At 40.2% G+C, this 21,866-nt stretch overlaps 1 protein-coding gene across 6 annotated transcripts in view; it reads right to left on the reverse strand.

Annotated features, from left to right (window-relative positions):
- Positions 1-21,866, reverse strand: part of LOC308633097 (extracellular sulfatase Sulf-1) — a 182,760-nt gene that overhangs the window by 14,846 nt on the left and 146,048 nt on the right. For all 6 annotated transcript variants that reach the window (XM_081265591.1, XM_081265592.1, XM_081265593.1 and 3 more), the window contains 5 exons: positions 13,449-13,665; positions 3,434-3,686; positions 2,068-2,164; positions 1,064-1,158; positions 685-750 (listed from right to left, as the gene is read on the reverse strand). In XM_081265591.1, coding sequence (XP_081121717.1) covers positions 685-750; positions 1,064-1,158; positions 2,068-2,164; positions 3,434-3,686; positions 13,449-13,665 — 728 coding nt within the window. The remainder of the gene's footprint in view (positions 1-684; positions 751-1,063; positions 1,159-2,067; positions 2,165-3,433; positions 3,687-13,448; positions 13,666-21,866) is intronic.

Genomic DNA, 21,866 nt, shown 5'->3' on the forward strand with positions numbered 1-21,866 from the left:
TTTTTGGTACCAGGATTAAACCCAGGGGTGCTTAGCCACTGAACCACATCCCCAGCCTTCTTCTTCTTCTTTTTTTTTTTCCCCTAGAGACAGGGTCTCACTGAGTTGCTTAGGGCCTCTCTAAGTTGCTGAGGCTGGCTTTGAACTTGCGAATCTTCTGTCTCAGCCTCCTGAGCTACTGGATTACAAGTGTACACCACCATGCCCAGCTATTTATTGCTTTTCCCACATAAGGATTAAACTTCATTGCAGTTCAAATGCTAAATCTCTTTTTATGTGCAAATTCTGGATTATTCTAAAATATCCATGTATTTCTTTGCAGTTTCAGAATTCAACGCTATAACAGGCTGCTCTTTAGAACACACTGACCTAATTAAGAGGGTCTGTAACTCGTAGACACTTTCCACAGATGGCAGTGTATGCAGAAAAACCCATTCCTGGTCTCCTATGAGTAGCAGAGTGTGCAGGCAGGGTTACAGAGGAAGCTCCGCATGGCTGTCCGTCAAAGGATTACAGAAGCCTTGCGTGGTCCCTTGGTGAGGCTTGAACTATGTGTCAAGGATCTATGTGGATCTATCTCTGCCAAAACAGCACCATTTGAAACCTCAGGATCCCTTGCTACTTTTCAAGGGACCAGTGGACAGTTCTCAACTCCCAGCAAACACGGAAAAAGGAGTCACTTACTTGAAGGGGTGAAGATGGCTCTTCAATTTCTCTTGTCTTTTTACACCTTTTTCTTTATTGTAATAGCTGCAGGTCAGAGGGTTACAAAATGAGTCTTCATAACCTTGCATTTGATCAAAGAGTTCATTTTTTTTTAAAGCAACATAGACGGCAGGCAGTTACTCTGTTGTCACTATTGTGGTTTGTTAGGACTTAAAAAAAAATCTTTTGCTTAAAATTCATGGCATACTTGACTTAAATAGGTGAGGTCATAATACTTTATGTTAATGCATTCATATGAAGCTTGGTGTTGGGAAAAGAGAAATGAGCCTCATGCTCACCACTCTAGCTGTGTAAAGATGGGTGTAGAAAGCAGACTGAGGGATGGGTACATGCTCACCTCTGCTTACTGCAGCTACATTCCTCAGGCTTTCTTCTCTTTAGGTGTCCCCTCACTTCTCTCAAATTCTTAATTTTATCTTGCAGAACTTCAATCTGGAAAAATGTATTCAAATCATTACATTTTAACATCAGGATCTTTTTTTCTGCCCCCACCCTTTCTCTCTCTCTCTCTCTCTCTCTCTCTCTCTCTCTCTCTCTCTCTCTCTCTCTTTGTACCAGGGTTTGAACTCAAGGGTGCTTAACCACTGAGCCACACCCCCTGCCCTTTTTATTTTTTTGTTTAGAGACAGGATCTCCCTAAGTTGCTGAGGCTGGCTTTGAACTTATTATCTTCCCACCTTAGCCTCTTGGGCTGCTGGGATTGCAGACGTATGCAACCGTTCCTGGCAACCTCAGGATTTTCTTTCCAAAATACTTTTTATTTTCACCCTGTTTACTGTGTTCCCTAGTTATAACTATTCAAGATGGCAATTAATTTAAAAACAAACAAGGCCTAGAATACATCTATCTCTGTATTCCAGCTGAAGTGTAATGGATAAACATTAACAGGTGCTGCTTTTATTACTGAATCCTTTTGTTGAACAGATGGTCAAAATATCATTGAGTCAATCCACATTCTCTTCTCACACCCTGTTTTGTTTTCAGCAGGACTATCACCAAACCACAGGAGAATTATAAATACTTTGACCAGTTTTCTATTTTTCATGAAATTATAAAAAAGAAGATTCATACAGTGGTTATGTCCCATCCTGCCAGATTCTGGTAAACTGAATCCGTATATATTTTATTTACTTTTTTGGTAAGGGGATGGAACTCAGGGTTGCTTGAGCTATATCTCCAGATCTTTTAAACTTTTACATTTTGAGATAATCTCTTTACGTTGCCCAGGCTAGCCTTGAACTGGCAATATTCCTGGCTCAGACTCACGAGTTGCTAAGATTACAGGTGTGCACCACCATGCATGGGGGACTTGGAATAACCTTACAAGGACATCATGCTGACCTCTTTATCAATGTATGCCTTATGATCCTTCCAGGCTCTGGCTGACTGATACAGTTCTCTCTCACAATGGATTGTATCATTTGGAAGAATAAAACACCTGCAAAAACCGAAAACAACAACAAAAATAAAAAACATGAGAAATAAGTTTATATTTAATATTAAAAAACACAAGGGATAGATAGCAAAGAGAACTTATTATCCTCAAAACCCTTTACTAGTGAGATTGGAGCTGATCCCTAGACAAGGGTAAATGAAAATGTGTTCCCGGCTACTGCTCCAGCAAAGGAGAGTGTCACCTCTCTGTGACTGAGATCATCCTTGAGATCACCTGGGGAGGCAGCTTGCATTATGAACCATGAATTGTTTCCACCCTAAATTCAAGCTTGGAAAGCCTGAGCAAATACACATAGAAAAGTAAAAGAGGTATCCACAACCATAATGCAGATGGCTTATTTGAAGAAATGCAGAATAAAAAAAATGGGAATAATCATTCTGTTTCATTCATTTGTCTAAAAAGAGCTTGTCTTAAGTACTCTGTCAAGTTTTCTCCCCTCTCCCCCCAGTACTGGGGACCCCTTGTTCCTCCATTAACTTTGAAGCAAAGAAAAAGTGTTAGGGAGAGAGAGAAAGTAGGTGGGATATGGGTCAATCTCTGCTGTCAGAGAAACAAACCCTGGCCTAAATCTCTTAGTGTGTAATTCTAACAACTAGGAGTGCCTGGAGACCAGTCCCAGACATAAAAACCGTGGCAGAACTCACAGTACCCCATGTTTTCTTTATCAAGAGAGTAAGTTGATCTGGGGAGGAACCAAAGACCACGTGAGTCCTTGAAAGCCACAGGAGATTCATTCCGCTTGCCTGTCTGCTAGACTTCAAGGATCCCCCTGCTCTCACGATCTGAGTCAGGTCAGGCGTTTTCTGCAACTTACACCCATCCCCAAAGGACACCAGTTTTCTAGAGCTTCTTTGTGACCCCTGTGTTTTGTTTCTGAGGCTGTGACTTTACAATGCTCTAAGGGACAGTGGCCATGCATGTGGAAGAGCCTCTACCAGCTCCTATAACCGTTTCCATCTGCTTCTTGCTGCCTACTAAAGGGTAAGTGTTTAGGGGCAGGAACCCCAGGCCTGCTAAGTCAAGATGTGACAGAATCACCCTGGCTGGATTCCCAGTTGATTAGCGTTAATGAGAAATTGAACACAAAGCACACCCCTTGTGGCTTCCTTAACCCCCAGGTGTCCTGGAGGCCAGTCCTTGGCCCGCCTCTCCAAAGCCAAGTTGATACCTTTTACAAAGTGCAAGCGGTAATGATCTGGGGGCAGGGAGCCACTTAGATCTGAAACCTAGAGAACACCTAAACCTTCTTACTTGTGTGTCACGCGGACGGTGGTTGGTAGGCCCACGGCATTGCTGCTGTCTGCCAGCAGCTCATCCCCGTTGCCACCGCCAGCGGCCTGGCGGCCTCCCAACACCCTGTGGCCTTCGTCATGACGCTTGGCAATGCTTCTTGGCTGCAACACTTGCAATTCTTCCTCTTCCAGATTTATGTCATATATTTCTCCTTCAAATTCAACAGACAAGGAGCGTGTCTGCCGGGTATGGACAAATCGGGGCTTGTACTCTGCAAATGAGGGAAGTGAGGTTAATATGGATGATCTGATGCAGCTTAGGAAGGAAGAAAATGATCACTGGCACTGTGAGGGCCGTGGAGAGGGACAAGGAGTACAGGCTGCTCTGCTCTGGGGCATCGCGGGGCTCTGGGATTCACCTTGGGAAGTGGGGCTCTTGTCCTGGCAGTGCCACCTCATGGTCATCTCATGGGAGTTTCAAGTGAGGGGACGAATCTAGGTGATCTCCAAGGTCCTTTCCACTGAAGGCAGGTTGTGTATTTTTACACTTAGTTCTCAACATGAACCACAAAGACGTTTGGATAAAACTATATTACCACTTACGATATTCATAATCCTTAGCTGGGTGTGGTGGCACATGCCTGTAATCTGAGACTTGCTAGGAGCCACAAACAAAATATAAATGGCACCTTTGGTTGTAAAGTGACGCCAACTAGCCACTGAGGTATTATTATGCTAAGATTTACATTCATATGCAAATTGGGCTCCTGCTGTTCACCTTGGCTTGCTACAGGACTCAAGTTACCGGACTGCTGGAGAGTTCCCATTGGTTGGGGAAAGATAGTAGGAGGAAATTCCGGGGAAGGTCCGGGACCCTGGCTCCGGGAGGCGCGCGGTTCCGGCAGACGCCCGCGTGGGAGGACCGGGTTTGGCTTGCCTGCGGCGGCTTTTTCAAAATAAAGTTTTGTTCCTGCTTGACTGGCTCGTGATTCTGTGCCCAGCCAAGACTGCGGCATTTGGCGGCCCGCACGGGGAACGCCTGAAACTTAGAGGTGAGTAAAACTGCTCGCCCCTGAGGGAAGGCGACAGAATGGGTGAACATTTAGAAAAACAATGTGTTCTTGTTTTGATTTATTTTGTTTTTATTTCAAGCTCCCTAGCCCTAGAATTTTCTCAGGCGAACTGGGAAAAATGGTTGGCTCAAGGTTTGAAGTTATTCGGCCCTGAGAAAGAGAAAATTGATACAACCATTGTCTGTTCCGTTTTTGTTTCATTCTGTTTTGGCTTTGTTTTATCCTATCTTATTGGGTTACGTTACCTTTATAGTAGATTAGAATCCAGTAAAAAACAAACCGAAAAACTGCTAAGTAAATTGTTAGAGGTCCAGACTATGGTAGAAAAAACGCTAGGTCAAGCAAAAGAGAAGGTCTCTCAAGCTAGTCAGACAGAGGAAAATTTAAAGAAACCAAGCTTAGAGGAAAAGCAGCCATCAGGTGGAGAATTACAACAGGAGGTTGCTACTAACTCCGTTCTATCACCAGAGGGCGTAATTCAACCAACAGCTCCATCTACCGCTGAGCGGCCCTCAACTCCCGTAGTTGATGGACGGAATTCTGAGGCAGGACCCCAAAGATTAGCATGCCCTGTACTTGAGCAGGCAGGAGGGCAACGAATTCACCGTGCTTTAGATTTCAAAACAATAAAGCAATTAAAGGAGGCTGTAATGACCTATGGGCCGCAAGCTCCCTTCACAATAAGCATGGTCGAATCTGTTACCAACTTGGACATGACACCAGCAGATTGGGCTAACATGTGTCGATCTGTGCTAAACGGAGGACAATATTTATTATGGAAAGTTGCCAATGAGGAATTTTGCATGGAGACAGCTAGGCGAAATGCAGAAGCTGGTTATCCTCAAAGAAATATAGAAATGCTTTTGGGGAAGGGACCTTATGAGGGTCAAAGACAGCAAATTGAATATGACCCTGGCGTATACGCACAGATTGCTGTAGATGCAGTTAGGGCATGGAAAACTTTACAGGGGCATGGAGACTTACAAGGTCAATTATCTAAGGTAATACAAGGAACTAATGAACCTTACGCTGAATTTGTAGATAGACTTATTCAGTCAGCCTCTAGGATATTTGGTAATACAGAACAGGTAATGCCATTTATAAAACAACTGGCTTATGACCAAGCAAATCGTTGCTGCAGAGAGGTCATTAGACCATGGAGACATGAAGATTTAAACACATATATTAAATTATGTAGAGACATTAATGAACAAGGGCAAGTCTTAGCAGCAGTACAACAGGCTTTAGATGCCAGGCCAAAAACATGCTATAATTGTAATCAAACAGGACATTTTAAAAGGAGTTGCCCCATAAGAGGAGGGTTTAACAAAGCGGGGTATCAAAGGAATAGAATACCGGGTATTTGCCCACGATGCCATAGAGGGAAACATTGGGCTAATGAATGCCGTTCTCAAACCACCATAGAGGGTATTCCGTTATCAAAAAACGGACAAAGACCAAGTGTTTACCCACGATATCATGGAGAAAGGTATCAGGCTCCGTTGCCAAAAAACGGACTAGAGGGCCCAATGCCCCGGGGCCCAAAACCACAAATATATGGGGCAATGGAGGAACCCAACAGCACCATCAAGGTAGTGCCCAGGACGCATTATCCATTAAATCCCTCATCAGACAAACTAGAGGGAGCGCAGGGCTGGACATCTGCTCCTCTGCCAGAGCAGTACTAACTCCAGAGATGGGAGTTCAAATCATTCCCACAGGAGTAAAAGGACCTCTTCCCCAGGGAACAGTAGGCTTATTATTGGGACGCAGTTCTTCTACACTAAAAGGACTTACGATAAGTCCTGGGGTAATTGATCCCGATTATGAGGGTGAAATAAAAATTATAGCTAGTTCTCCAAGAGGTATATCAGTAATTTCACCAGGAGATAGAATAGCACAGTTATTAATAATACCCAGCCTGCATGATAAATTTTCCAGTCGTAATGTAGAAAGAGGTTCCAAGGGATTAGGCTCCACAGGTGTAGATTGGGCTATGCTGTCTTTGAATTTAGATTCTCGCCCAATGCTAAAATTAAATATACAAGGACATAACTTTAATGGGCTGCTGGACACAGGAGCTGACCTTAGTGTCATCTCTCGTCAAGAATGGCCAAAACATTGGCCATTACAACAAGCCACTCAAACGCTTCGAGGCCTAGGAGTGGCGACTAATCCCCATAGAAGTGCTATGGTATTAGATTGGAGGGATCCTGAAGGATGTGAAGGAACTATACAGCCCTATGTATTGGATCATCTTCCCGTAAATTTATGGGGACGAGATGTCCTAGATCAATTAGGATTGACATTAACAAATAACATCAATCCTAATGCGCCCACTACTAGGGCTAAACAAGGCTTTAGGAAAGAAAAAAGATTAAGAGAACAAGAACAAGGTATAACAGCACCTATTCAAATAGATCAAGAAATAAATAGACACGAATTGGGTTTTCAGAAAGGGCCACTGAGACAATCAAAATTACTTGGAAATCAGAAAGACCAGTGTGGGTTCCTCAGTGGCCCCTGACTAAAGAAAAGATACAAGTAGCCCATGACTTGGTCAGACAACAATTAGCGGAAGGACATATACAACCTTCCGTATCTCCCCATAATACTCCCATTTTTGTCATTAAAAAGAAATCTGGTAAATGGAGATTATTACAAGATTTAAGAGCCATTAATAATGAGATGGTTATTATGGGACCTGCTCAATCAGGGATTCCTCAATTGTCTGCTTTACCAAAAACCTGGCATGTTTTAGCTATAGATATTAAAGATTGTTTCTTTTCAATTCCAATTCATCCCGAGGATAGTCCACATTTTGCATTTACTATCCCTGCACTGAATCATGAAGGTCCTGATCAGAGATATGAATGGAAAGTACTCCCTCAAGGGATGGCTAACAGCCCAACTATGTGTCAAATTTATGTTAATAAAGCAATCCAGCCACTTAGAAACCAAAATCCTGAACTACAAATATTTCACTATATGGATGATGTGTTATTGGCACATAAAGATAAAAACACATTACTAGAATGTTATGCCACACTTACAAACTTATTGAAAAATTATAATCTAGAGATAGCAATAGATAAAGTACAATTAAATCTTCCAATTAATTATTTAGGAGTTCTATTATCCTCAACCATGGTCCGTCCACCAAAAATTCAAATACGAGTAGATCAACTCAAATCACTTAATGACTTTCAAAAGTTATTGGGAGACATAAATTGGATAAGGCCTTATCTAGGCATACCAACAGGAGAGTTAGGACCTTTATTTGATATTCTAAAAGGTCCATCAGATCCAAATTCACCCCGCATGTTAACGCCTGAAGCAAGAAAAACATTAAAAATCATTGAAACGTATATGGAAAATATGCATTTGGATAGAACTGATATAAGTTTGCCTTTATTATTTATTGTACTACCAACAAAAAATATTCCTACAGGAGTATTTTGGCAGGAAGGTCCATTATTGTGGATACATTTATCTTATTCGCCTAACACTATTCTTACTAGATATCCTGAGGCTGTAGGACAATTAATACTCAAAGGAATAAAAGCAGCTAAGGGAGTATTTGGGATTTCTCCCAATAAAATTATCACTCCATATACTATGGATCAAATTGATGAGTTAGCTAATGAGTTAAATACTTGGGCAATAATCATGTGTAAAACTAGTGTTTCATTTGATAATCACTTACCATCTAATCCTTTGTTGTCTTTTTGGTCATTGCATCCTGTAGTTTTTCCAAAAATGACAAGAAAAACCCCTATCATAAATGCTCCAAATATATTCACTGATGGGTCAAACAATGGTACAGCAGCAGTAGTTACTCCTGATCAAACTTTTACATTTTTAGTTCCCAAACAATCAGCTCAAAAGGTAGAGCTTAATGCAGTATTACAAGCTTTTATGATGTTTAAAGATTCTGTATTTAATTTATTTTCTGATAGTCAGTATGTAGTTAATGCTATAATATCCCTTGAAGATGCTGGTAGGATTTCACCTTCTTCTACTGTTTTCTCTTTGTTTTCTGCTATACAAAGTCTAATCTGGGACCGAAAAGATCCATTCTTTATAGGTCATATCAGGGCACATACAGGATTGCCTGGAGCCCTTAGTATGGGCAATGAACTAGCAGATAAATCTACACATGACATACATATTTTCTCCACAATAGAAGAAGCTATAAATTTTCATAAAAGGTTCCATGTCAATGCTAATACTTTACAAAAACGTTTTAAAATAACTAAAGAACAAGCCAGACATATAATAAAACAATGTCAAAATTGTGTGACATTTTTACCACAAGTTAATCTTGGAGTCAATCCTAGAGGACTGATACCTAACCATATTTGGCAGATGGACGTCACACACTTGCCAGAATTTGGAAAATTAAAATATTTACATGTTACAGTTGATACCTCTTCCGGATTTTTGATGGGCTCCCTTCATGCCGGAGAAAAAACTAAAGATGTTATAGCTCATTGCTTACAAAATTTTGCCACTGTGGGTGTTCCAAAACAGTTAAAAACGGACAACGGTCCTGGTTATACTTCCACCTCTTTTAAACAATTTTGCTCATCATTTGGTATTACTCACATAACAGGAATTCCATACAATCCACAAGGACAAGGCATAGTTGAAAGAGCTCATCAAACTATTAAAATGTACTTATTAAAACAAAAGGAGGGAATTGGAAAGGGGTATATATCCCCCAAAGATAAACTTAAAATAACCCTTTTTACTCTAAACTTTTTAAATTTAGATTCATCGGGACTTAGTGCTGCGGAAAGACACTTGTACCCCAAAAATGTACATAAGCCTAAGGTACTTTGGAAAGATATTCTAACAGGACAATGGAAAGGCCCCGATCCAGTCATAGTATGGAATCGGGGTGCTGTCTGTGTTTTCCCACAGGATGAACAACAACCGATTTGGATTCCAGAGAGATTAACTAAAACAATTTCTACAGAAAAAGAAGATGATTTGACTCAAATTCATAACAGCTGACATCCAGAGCTCCAGCTTGGCTATTCTTACATCTGCGGCAGTGATTAACCAAGGTGGTTTTTTTTTTTTTTCAATATCTATTTTATTATTGCATTTTTCCCACACCATAAAGTTCTATTTTATTTTATTTTATTTATTTATTTATTTTTTGAGCTCATACAAACCTAGGTTAATGTTTTTCTGATCAGTTTTATTTTTTGACTGTGTTTTATTTTTTGACTGTGGAGTTTTTAAACATTGCAATGGAGATTTCACCTAGGTATAGTTACAAGGCCTTTATTTACTATTGTCTTATGTGTTGTATGTTGTGTGCACACTTCTGTTTTGTGTTGTATGTCTGTATGTATGTATGTCCATATTTCTTATATGAGGAGCGCTCATGAAAAAATGGATCCAAATTTTTTCTTTATTCACGTGATTTATATGGTTTAATTTAAATTAGGTGAACAGCTGTTAATGATTGTTTTTAAAGATGGTTAACAGATCTGTTTGTTTGCTAATTTAAATTTGGTAAACAGCTGTTAAGGATTGTTTTTAAAGGAGTTTAACAGATCTGTTTGTTTACTTTCACCTTTCCTTTTTATTATATTTAATAATTCTGTTCAGGATAATGTCTCTTTAGCATCATTGCCAGAATTCCCATCTCCATCCCAGTGCCGGTGAAGACTAAGATAAAACCAAACTACAGCTTCTATGATAGCAATCACAGTAAACTGTATAAACTGATGCATCAATGAATATAACTCAACAAGTAATGCTATCAAGGACTTGATTTACTTTGGGAGGAAATGGACACATTGATAGACTCCTCCAATTTGAACTGCTTCCAGAACTTGCCTGGACTATATATCAGTTGCATACATTGTGAAATATCATCTGGTGCACCGAATTGTGGTACTGCTGGCATATCTTTGCTGATGGTGTCACCAGTGATGCAATTTCCTTGCCAGCTCACCCCATGTTTATTGTGGTAATACTGGCATATCTTTGCTGATGGTGTCACCAGTGACGCAATTTTTCCAAGGAGCCATCAATTGGCTTAATGTCGTGGCATTTCTGTATCCTCCTCCCTTCTACTAGTGATGGTCTAAAATTTGGGGGCCAACAGAGGTGAGGCAAAGAACCTCACCCCCCCACTGGCACCAAGGCAAAATTTGGGGGCCAACAGAGGTGAGGCAAGAACCTCACCCCCCCCACTGGTGCATAGGCCTATCCACAAGCATGGCTGAATGCTGGACCGGTAGTCAGTGACGGGTTGATCTGATTACAATGGATTCAACCTAAGACAGGAAGCTGACGCCTAAAGGTCAGTTCTCCCATGACGGGTAAGAACCATATGTTGAATTGGACAACCTACCAGGCACGGTCCATAGCCACATTGCTTGTTGCTTAATTAAACAGAAGGGGGCAGATGCTAGGAGCCACAAACAAAATATAAATGGCACCTTTGGTTGTAAAGTGACGCCAACTAGCCACTGAGGTATTATTATGCTAAGATTTACATTCATATGCAAATTGGGCTCCTGCTGTTCACCTTGGCTTGCTACAGGACTCAAGTTACCGGACTGCTGGAGAGTTCCCATTGGTTGGGGAAAGATAGTAGGAGGAAATTCCGGGGAAGGTCCGGGACCCTGGCTCCGGGAGGCGCGCGGTTCCGGCAGACGCCCGCGTGGGAGGACCGGGTTTGGCTTGCCTGCGGCGGCTTTTTCAAAATAAAGTTTTGTTCCTGCTTGACTGGCTCGTGATTCTGTGCCCAGCCAAGACTGCGGCAGAGACTCAGGAGGCTGAGGCAGAGGATTGGAAGTTCAGGGCTGCCTCAGCAATTTAGAGAGACCCTGACTCAATATAAAAATAAATAAATAGAAAGGAATAGTGTTTTAGCTAGTGGTAAAGTACCCCTGGGTTCAATTCCCTGTTACCCTCACCCCAAATATATACTGAGCTTTTACTATGCTTTGTACACCTTTTATTTATCTTGAATCTATAATCTTTTTTAAGATTCTCAAAACAAGCTCATAGATTTGGTGTTATCATCCTTATTTTATGAATGAGAGAACTGAAGCTTTGACCATCACATACATTCTGCAAGGCAGTGGGAGTTAGGACTAGAACCTCTCAGGCTATGGTTTTACTATTACTTTGGGCTGCTTTTGTAAAAAGCTGAATGTTCTAGATATCCTGTATTTGCACAAATAGGGAAAGATATGTTTAAAAAATAATTAAATTTTGCTTGTGTCAGCCAAGTGACTTTCCATATCTGGCAAATGGAGGGTAAGTCAAGGCACAGGTCAGCATGTTTTCTGGTGACCATGGAATGTTACTTACTAATTGCTCATTGGGTCCCACCCAGCTAAGAACTTTAATGTGCAAACATTGTCCCCTGTTTACCAGATGCACTTAGACTCTGTGGGTACACTCCTCTGGCCTTATCTCTCCAACCTGATGCTAAAATAAAAAGAAGGGGGCAAATCAGACAAGGAATCAGAATCTCTCTGCTCCAAGACAGCTCTTGAAGGACCTTGCCCCCCTGTTCAGTTGAGTGGTGGGCCTCCATGACAGCGGGTCACAGGGCATGCCCACAAGTTCTACTATTGCAGAAAAAAGAAAGAAACTCACTTCCTGCTCTCAAACACACAATATTCCATGCAATTGAAACAGCTTGTGCCCAACGTGGAAAAATATGTGTGATCTCTAACTTTCTAAAGAGAAGGAACGACTCTGCTTCTAAGATAAACTTTTGTGATTCAGTTTTGTTCCCCAAGGAGAGTGTCAGGAGACCTTGTCCCTTGTTGGTTTTTAATTTCTTTTTTTTTCTTTCTTTTCTTCTTTCTTTATTATTATTATTATTATTATTATTATTATTATTATTTTTGGTGCTGAGGATTGGAAGAGGGGTTTTCTATCTATCAGGCAAATGCACTACCACTAAGCTACACCTCCAGTTCTGATTTTGAATTTGATAGCATTATGCGAATGATTTGAGACTGGAATATTCCCTCAGGAAGAAGGAAAATCTTCTTAGCTTTTTGGGTTATGTATTCTTTTAAGAATTTGTTGAAAGTTAATCGACTTTGAGAAAAATATGCACATATATAAAGAATATACTCATGATTTTGGATGAATGATCTAGGATTCATAACCCTAAAACCTCTCGTCCAAGATAAAAACACCATTTTAAGGGCATATATTTTTCTCACAAGTGACTGGATTTCTAGATCTTGGCCACAGAATTCATGTTTCTTATTTCCAAAGGAGTATAGAAAACCACCACAGAAGTGAGCCACTTTTCACATTATTCCACTAGATGGCGCCAGACTCTCATTCTTCTACTGAAAGTGTGGTCCGGCTGGTTTTCATATTTATGATAATGATAGGTATCTCAAAGTGGCCTGATAATATTTATAAATAGAATTCCAGGTCATACATTTCACACCAAATTCAACTAGTTTGACCCTGCCAGTTAACAATATCCAATAAGTTGACAAAATCTAAAAAAATATATATTTTGTCCCATAACAGATTAAAATATATGCCCTAAAATAAAAAAAGGTGTTTATGCTTTTCCTCTGAAATGCATATGCATTGATGCCTTGGATTATTGTTTAAAGCAACTTAAGGCAGACAAATCAGGACATTAGCATGAAAGTAAAATAAAATGGACCTAAACCTTACTCTTTACCCTTTGGAATAACCATTTTATAGTTTTTATTTGTACATAAGTCTTGAATCTGGTGTTTTTACTAAACCTATTTTCATTCTATGCTTACGTGGGAATATTTAGAGAGTGAAATTTCAATTTAATATTAGCTTTCTTATTTTAAACAGAACAATGATTTTCTTTTGGTCTGAAAACTGTGCATTGATAATATCTGAAATGTGGAAAGGGGAACTTTATCTAAGGCCGTGGCCCACCATTGCAGTGGTCACAAACTTTTGTCTTACTTGGAGTCCCCTGGTTTCTCAGGAACTGCCTCTGACTCTTCCTCTGGCTTCTGCTGGCTCGGTAACCAGACTCTCTGCAACTGCACTCTTTGTCCTTGTCATGGAAACCTCGAGAGTAGAGGTTCCGCGTGCTCTGCCGGACGGTGAGCAGGTCACTGGGCCCTTTACACTTGTGAATTCGAAGCTTCCCAGATGTGTCCTCAATGCACTGCCATTTCTGCAAAAGCCAATGGGAGAGGAGTTGAGGATTCGGATCCAGGTGTTATTTATTAAGGACTAGGGCCTTAGGAGTGCACCCAGCTCTCTTTTAAAGAATCGCTGTCAATGCTGTGAGAATGAATGAAGAAAGCCAAGTTTTAAGCGACCCTGCAATAACTCTGTTCTCAGTTCTGCTTCTTTCATTGTAGGCAAATACAGATGACGACGAAATCAATGGAAATCAGAACTACCCCAATGACACGAGAGCCCAAAACTGATATATGAATCCTCAGCATGCAGACTAAACAGTCTTGGAAGAAATACGTGAATGCCCTTCCTTCACCAAGACACAGGCACAGCTGTCAGGGCTGTTTTTCGCCAGACCCTTCTTGCTCTGGAAAAACAAACCTGGCTGCTTTGTTCTCTGGCCCTGAATTTCTAACACCAGACAGGGAAGGGTGGCACATGAGGAAGACAGAAATGGGTTTAATCAGAGTCCATCCCAGGTGCTGGCAAACTGGCCAGGTTGCCTTTCATCTTCTTTTCTTACTACAAACCCTGCACACCCTGTGGGATGCTGCTAGGAGAAGTGGGTACTCATGGGAACCTGTCCTGGGTTTCTACTTGGAGCTACTTATCAAGCCTGCTGCAGATGCTATAGGTTCATTTCTAAATAAGTATGACCTGCTTCAGGGCTCAGTGTCTCCAGAACTTCCTGAGTAACTGGTTGAAAAAATAGTCCTTCACCCTCGGAGTGGGGGAGGTCATTTCATGGGATTCTCTACATTTAAAGACTTAAAATGGGCATGGTGGGCAGGCCTGTAATCCGAGAGGTTTGGGAGGCTGAGGCAGGAGGATCGCAAGTTTAAATCTAGCCTCAGCAACTTGGGGAGGCCCTATGCAACTTACAGAGACCTGTCCCCAAATAAAATATAAAAAAGGATGTGGCTTATTGGTTAAGCACCCCTGGGTTCAATCCCCAGTACCAGCAGCAGAGGGAAGCACTTAATAACTTCTTTTTACTTGCATCCCTACCCCTTCTCCTTCCTCATGTATTAACTTGGGAGTCAGGAAGAATACAAGCCTCAACTAGAAGTTGACCAAATTTAGTGAAAGTACTGACAAATGAAGCATTATCAAACTTTTATCTTTTTCCCCCTTTCTGAGTATCACCTATGTGCCTCTATGCATTGATACTTTAAATGCACACATTTCTAAATTGTGGCCAACACAATAATATCTGCAAAATTATGTGTTGTGCCACTTATATATTTCCAAATCTGTTAAAATAATAAATATTTTTTAAAAGATTTCTTTCACGCACCATTTAAAATGATCTCCTATCTATCCCCTCATTGTGTCCATATCACATTGGGAGTAATATCTTGGTTGCAAAGTGTACTAATGCCAAGTTAAGATTGGCTAAGGGTCCCAGAAGGCTTTGGCAGAAGGTAAATGAAACTTGTACACGGAAATATCATGATGAACTAGAGACCTAGAATCACTCTTCATTTTCTGTTAAGGGAATTTACATTGAAGAAATGCGACTCCGAGCTGCTTTGATACTTCTACTGGACACTTCCCAGACTCCAGATAGATAGAGCTCATTCTATAATTTTGTTTTAGCCCTTTATACTCTTGCTGTTATTGAATTTGTTTGATTCAAACCATTTTAAAGTATACTTTTATTTGTGGGTTGGCTAGAATGTATATTTTTTATTTATTTATTTATTTGTTTGTTTGTTTATTTATTTATTTATTTTACTACCATGGATTAAACCCAGGGGTGCAGACCTTTTTATTTTTTATTTTCAGACAGGGTCTTGCTAAGTTACCTAGGGCCTCACTAAGTTGCTGAGGCTGGCTTTGAACTTGAAATCCTCTTGCCTCAGCGTCCCTAGTATCTGGGATTACAGGCATGCATCACCACACCCAACCTTGGCTAGAATGTCTTGAATGTTTAGCATCTTCTGTGAGAGAATCAAGGCAACCTATTAATCGACTCATGAAAAGGGAACAAACAAGAATAGTCTAAGGATTTAGAGAATACTTAACTAAAAATAATGTGAAGTTAATATGATCAGGCCCAAGGGAGGTAGGTCACATGTGGGGTTCTCAAACTTGGCTGGACCTTGGGATTTTCAGAAGCTCTCCAGGTGATTATTATGTGCAGTTGGGGTTAAAAGCCACTGCTATACATTAGCAATTGGGGTCCTCTTTGCAGCTGGAGCCCATTGGGAAGGAAGGAGGGATATATTTCAGAACAGCTCAGATGCATGAGTCTTTGAGGAGGATGTAGGTATCTACGGATGCGGCTCGTGCAAAGAAAGGTGTTTCTGGAAATGTACTGATGTAATTGGGTCAGAAAATGACTCCATTTGGATTATTAAATACAACCAGTGCATCAATCCTTCAGGACATGTGCTCTACTTAAGAATAACCAGTTTTGCCCATTCTCTCTCCACGGTTATTGACAAGTGACTTACACATGGTTGAAAACTACATGTGACCTGTTGCCAGGTTCTGCTGGAGACCCTGGATTTCCAGGCCTCACAGTTATGTCCAATTAGCTCCAGAAGGTGCTGTGAAATTCTCAAAAAGTTTTCAGAAACTGAGAGACAACTACACTAAAAAATAGCTATATTCCATATAGGATTCTTGCTGGTGAAAAGTGATGCAAAATAAATAACTTTTCACAGCTCCAAAAAAATTGGGAATTAGTGGTGCTTGAAGGTGTGTGTAGATCTATAACTCTTAAGTCCAAATGACTTGAGACTTCTCCATCTACCAGGTATGTACCTCTAGCATTTAATAAGTAAGAGTTGACTACTTGATATCTCCAATAGCAAAAGAAGGGGCCAGTGCATTCAAAGCCACAGGCAAATAGGTGCTTAAGAAGCACTCTACCTTGTATCTGAAAAATGGAACCAATTTTATTTTTGAATAAATAATGGTCTGTCTGTAATTGCAAATGACACTGACTTTGGTATTATTATTAATATTTTGAGATAGATCATGCTTTATTGCCCAGGCTAGTTATGAATTCTTGGTTCAAGCTGTTTTCCCATCCTACTTTGCTCATAGTTGGGACTACAGGAGTGCACCATTATCCCTTGTGACCCTCCAGCCTCAGCTCTCCGAGATGCTGGGATTACAGGCACCTCGCTTCAAGTGTTAATTTTTATATCACACAATTATAGTAAATTCTTTTCTTTCTTTTTTTTCTGAATTGTCATCACCAAATCTATTTAAAAATTTGCTTTTTTAGTTGGGCACGGTGGTGTACACCTGTAATCCCAGTGGCTCGGAGGCTGACACAGTTCAAAGTCATCCTCAGCAACTTAGTGAGGTCCTAAAGCAACTCAGTGAGACTCTGTATCTAAATAAAATATAAAAAGGGCTGGGGATGCAGTTCAGTGTTTAAGCACCCCTGGTTTCAATCAATCCTCAGTACCAAAAAAAAAAAAAAAAAAAAACCCTGCTTTTTTCTCATTGGCCCAGAAAAAAATGATGGTGTAAGTAGATTCCTATGGAACACAAAGACATAGGCAGAATTTTTAGCAAATTAGTGAATTTGGAATCTAACTTACATTTTCCCATTAGCCAAATTCCTGGTTGATTTCCTGTGAGGATAGAGATCAAGGGAAAGAGAGTTTTTTTTTTTTTTCCTGAAGAGGAATTTAACCACACTAGTTGTCTGGCAGTGTCTCTGGTGTGGATGAGGTATCACACAAAATCAAATACACATATATGTGTGTATTTGTGCACACATGCACACACATGTACATCCATATACACTCTAGGTATACATATTTTTACACATCTACCTCGGGTAAAGCAAGAGTCACTGACAAGTGTCAATTACTTTCTCTACCATGGACCCTCTGAAAGAGTTATAGACCCTATTAGATGAAGTAATTAGCTAAAGGCTTCGAAAATCTTCTTAGTGGCAAGCATACTAGGAATTTCAATGAAATATAATTATCACACATTTACCACAGTCATTTTAGTGTTCCATATCATGACACTTTTTATGACTATGCAATAAAACCTTGAAATAGCTGCCACTAAAAATGGTGATTTTGCTGGGAGAGTTTATAGATGGAGGCAGAGAAAGGAAATTTTTGTAAAGAATTACTTCGAAACCAATGCTGCAAGCCATTTAAACAGTCAAAACAAGGAGAAGATTTTGCCTTCAGATGAAAATCTGAGCCCAGGGGAGGCACCTGTTAATGGAACGCACAATCAGCCCCAGAAATGAGCTCTGCTCAACAAGGGCCTTTGCAGAAATTCAGCTGTCACATGGACTTGCTTTTTATCTACTCTCTTGAAGTTTATCAGTAAATCAGTTAATTGCCAGATCTGATTGCCTCTATTTTCACCCTCACTCTGCACATTCCTTTTCTGCTTTCTGGGAGTATATCATTTCAGTTCTTCTCCTACCTCTCTAATTTATCAGTTTGTACCAATAATTTAGTATACACTAATTCCACAAATATTATGCACATCTAGTGTGGGCACAGTGCTGGATAAAATAATTTAATTTATTTCTTCAGTTGTTATTTTATCTGAGTCTTTCCAACTTCACTGGAACCCAGAATAAAGAGCAAGGAACATGTCTCCTTAATTCTGAATAATTCCTGGAAGTTAGATCAAAACAGAATTCTTATGTTAGGTAATTTTGTATTAGTGTTTTTGATTCAATGCATCTGCCTATATATAAATCAGGAGGAATGGTTATTTTGGTACAAAAGGGTACATGCATAGCTAGTTAGATGAGAAATATATCAAAATAGATCAAACCCCTTTCAAACAGTTTTGTTCATCATCATCTTTATCATCAGAACCATCAAACTCTTACTTGATGCCAGGGTCTGGTCTGGAGTACTTTATATGAATTTATTCATTCTACTTACACAACTACCTTAAGTCATTTATTAGGACAGTGAATATTACCTGTATCCTGTCTTGGTCTTGGGAAGGGTATTTAATACCCATTTGGAGTGGCTTGAAGAAAAATTCTAGACTTTCAAACTAGAAAGCCTGGATTTGAATAGAGCCCCCTCTATCACACGGCTCTGTGGCCCTCTGCAAGGCAGCTGTGAGAAGCCTGGGCAGAGCCCTGAGCATCACAGACTATCCACAGGAAGAAGCCAGCCCATGGCAGGTGCTCTGGAACACAGCTGCTATTACTGTTATCCATTCCCTCACACTGCTATATTCATTACTCAAACAATTACAGCTAATGTAAACTTGATGAGATGGAGCCACTTTTCAATAGAGATAAGTACTGGGTTGGGCATCTGAAGACCTCAAGTTGAACTGTCTTTTGCTGCTAACTCATGGCTTTGAGCACACTGCATACTCTTTCTGTTCTTCCAGATTCCACACCTGGCCAAACAATACTTGCTTCTCCTGGCCTGGGGGGTAAGTCATGAGATTCAATTGTTAAGTGCTTTGGAGTTCTGAGGAGAAGATTCACTCCAGGAATCTGGACCAGACCTTTATAAATGTTTACCTAATTCCTGAACAAACCAGTATTTCCTGATGGTAAACTGTACATAATAACTATTTAGAGGGGGAGGTTGTAGTTTTTATTTTATTTTATTTGAGAGGGGTCTTGCTATAATTCTTAGGCTGATACCAAACTCTTGGGCTCATACAAAACTTCTGCCTTAGTCTCCCAAAAACTGGGACTATAGGTGCATCCCTCTATGGCCAAAAAAGGCTGTGACTTTGAAACATACACACATGAACTAACATTTGTTACTCTTCTAGAGTCTATTTTCCGGAGTTTTAGCCTCTTCGTGTTTAAAATGGCCACAATATCTGTCATATAGAACAGTTTTCTAGGCACGGTGCTCAGCAGAATGTTAGATGATGGTACATCGCTGGTTACTTCTTCTACTTGAAGTAACAACTAAGCAATCATTGCAGTTTCTACACTTTGAATTTCATAGATTCCAGGTTGGTTAGGGATTTTTTAATGTTCATATTTAGATCTACTTATGCCTGTTTTTACGAATAAGAAACAAAAAAAATTGACTATAGCTTTTTCAAATGTAAACTGCAATGAACAAATAAAAAAATAAGAGACAAAAAAATGTAAACTGCAATGGAAGCTTAATTTGATGTACACACATGCACACATACACATATTGGTTCTCTGTTACTACGTATCTTATTATATGGATTTGGGCATAATGCAGGTCAAATCACGGTAATCTGAAATGTAATAATGATATAGTAATTTTGACAATCTGATTTTGACAATTTGATTATCATCCTGTAGACCGTATCAACATCATGAAAACATAGTTCCCTGAAATATGGACATGAATTTAAACTTTTATGTCAGCACTGGGGAATACTAGAAAAATATAAATATTCTTGTCCAAACTGCTACTTAGCTCAAACCACTATCAAATTTTCTCAGCAATGTGAAATAGTTGTGTGTAGCAACTGTTTTTAGGTGAGTAGAGACCGGATGGGGTGTGTGTGGGGGGGGAGGCGGGGGAGTGGAAAGGAGAAGCAGAAGAGAGATAAAGGTTTCTTCATTTAGATTTTGACCCAATCATTTGGAAAAATAAGTGTTAGAATGTTGTAAGAAGTCAGTACTTCAGGAAAAAATACAGCTGGTGAACTAACCTTGGCCAACAATCAATAGCCAACATTTATTGAGTGCTTGCTGTGTGCCAGACATTGTCTCAGGTGCTTGATTTAGTGTGTAACTCATAATTCTTACAGCAATGCTCTGTGGTAGGTATTATTGTGTCCATTTTATAGCTGAACAAAGTGAGGCAGATGAAGTTAAGAAACTCACCATGGTCACATACTAAGAAAGTGGTGGACCAAGGGTGTAATCCCAAGGCACCTTGAATGGTGCCTTCAAAAGCAGAATGATTTGGGGGAGGGGGGTGGTTCTTCAGCTGGGCATCAGTGAGGGGAGAGCATTTTGGGAAGGCAGAAGTAGCAATTCACATGCAGATCAGAAACTGGGATGAACACCTGACCAGAGCAGGCTGTTGGGAAGTGGTGGAAAAGAAGACAGGGTGTAAAGAGTTTGGGGCCACACGTTGTAGTTTTTGTGTCAAGTGCCTGTTCTTACATTTGTTTCTGACTTGTCTGGAACCAAATGCACAAAAGCAAAAGATATAAGGAGATGCACAACTTTTCAGAGGTGTGCTTTAGTGGAGGTTGAGGCTAGAAGGCTGAGTGCTCTGCACAGCCTGAGTACAGGTGGGAATTCAGTCGGAGGATGGCAGCAGGAGCTCAGTCCTTCAGGGTGTGCCCCCAGAATCCAGGGGTGCAGGGGATGCCTGGAGCCAAGCTGTGCTTTTAACCAGGGTTCAGGGAGTTTCTGGAAACAGGCTGTCAATTTCTGGCAAATTAACAATTCTAGCCAGACCTTACTAGTAAATATCTTTTTAATTCATGCTCTGCAGGGGGTCATAAAGGGCCAGAGGCATATGGAGTGTGTGTGTATGTGTGTGTGTGTTTGTAATATATATTTATATTTTTTTTTTCATTCATTCAGAGGAACATAGATCCTGGAGCTAAACTGGTTTCTACTCAACAAATGACATTCTAATTTCCTTTACAATTCTACCAGCTTGCTTGATATCATCTCTGATTTGTCATCGACACAATAGTAGAAAGGCATACTAAACTGTCAAGATGCTGGAATTTAACAACTCCACAAAGGACATTTGCTCTATAAAAAACAAATCAAGGTTCTCTTTTTCCCATGAAATGGCAGAGAATACATTAAAAAAAAAAATGTACTTCCCAATTGAATGCCCAGGGAATTTCTCTTTTATGCAACTCTTATTTAAGGAGATGATGTCTATACCTAGAGGAAGAAAAAATAAAAAAAAATACAACCCAATAATACTCATTTGGCATTTATGGTTCTTAACCTGGGCTGTTCAGAGAAATAATCCCCAAGGACTTGAAACAGAGCTGATACCCGCATCCCTACTCGCAAGGTTCTGACTTAATCTACCTGAGGTGGACTTGAACATTAGCATTTTTTTTTCTTGACACCAGGATTGAACCCAGGGGCATTTAACCACTGAGCCACATCCCTACCCCTTTTTAATATTTTATTTTGAGACAGGGACTCGCTAAATTAATTACAGCTTTGCTAAATCGATGAGGTGGGCTTTGAACTAGTGATTGACTCTCTTGCTTCAGCCTCCCAAATGCTGGGATTACAGG

Source organism: Spermophilus citellus (assembly GCF_964194105.1).
Source record: "Spermophilus citellus genome assembly, chromosome: 14".
NCBI classification, from domain to species: Eukaryota; Metazoa; Chordata; class Mammalia; order Rodentia; family Sciuridae; genus Spermophilus; species Spermophilus citellus.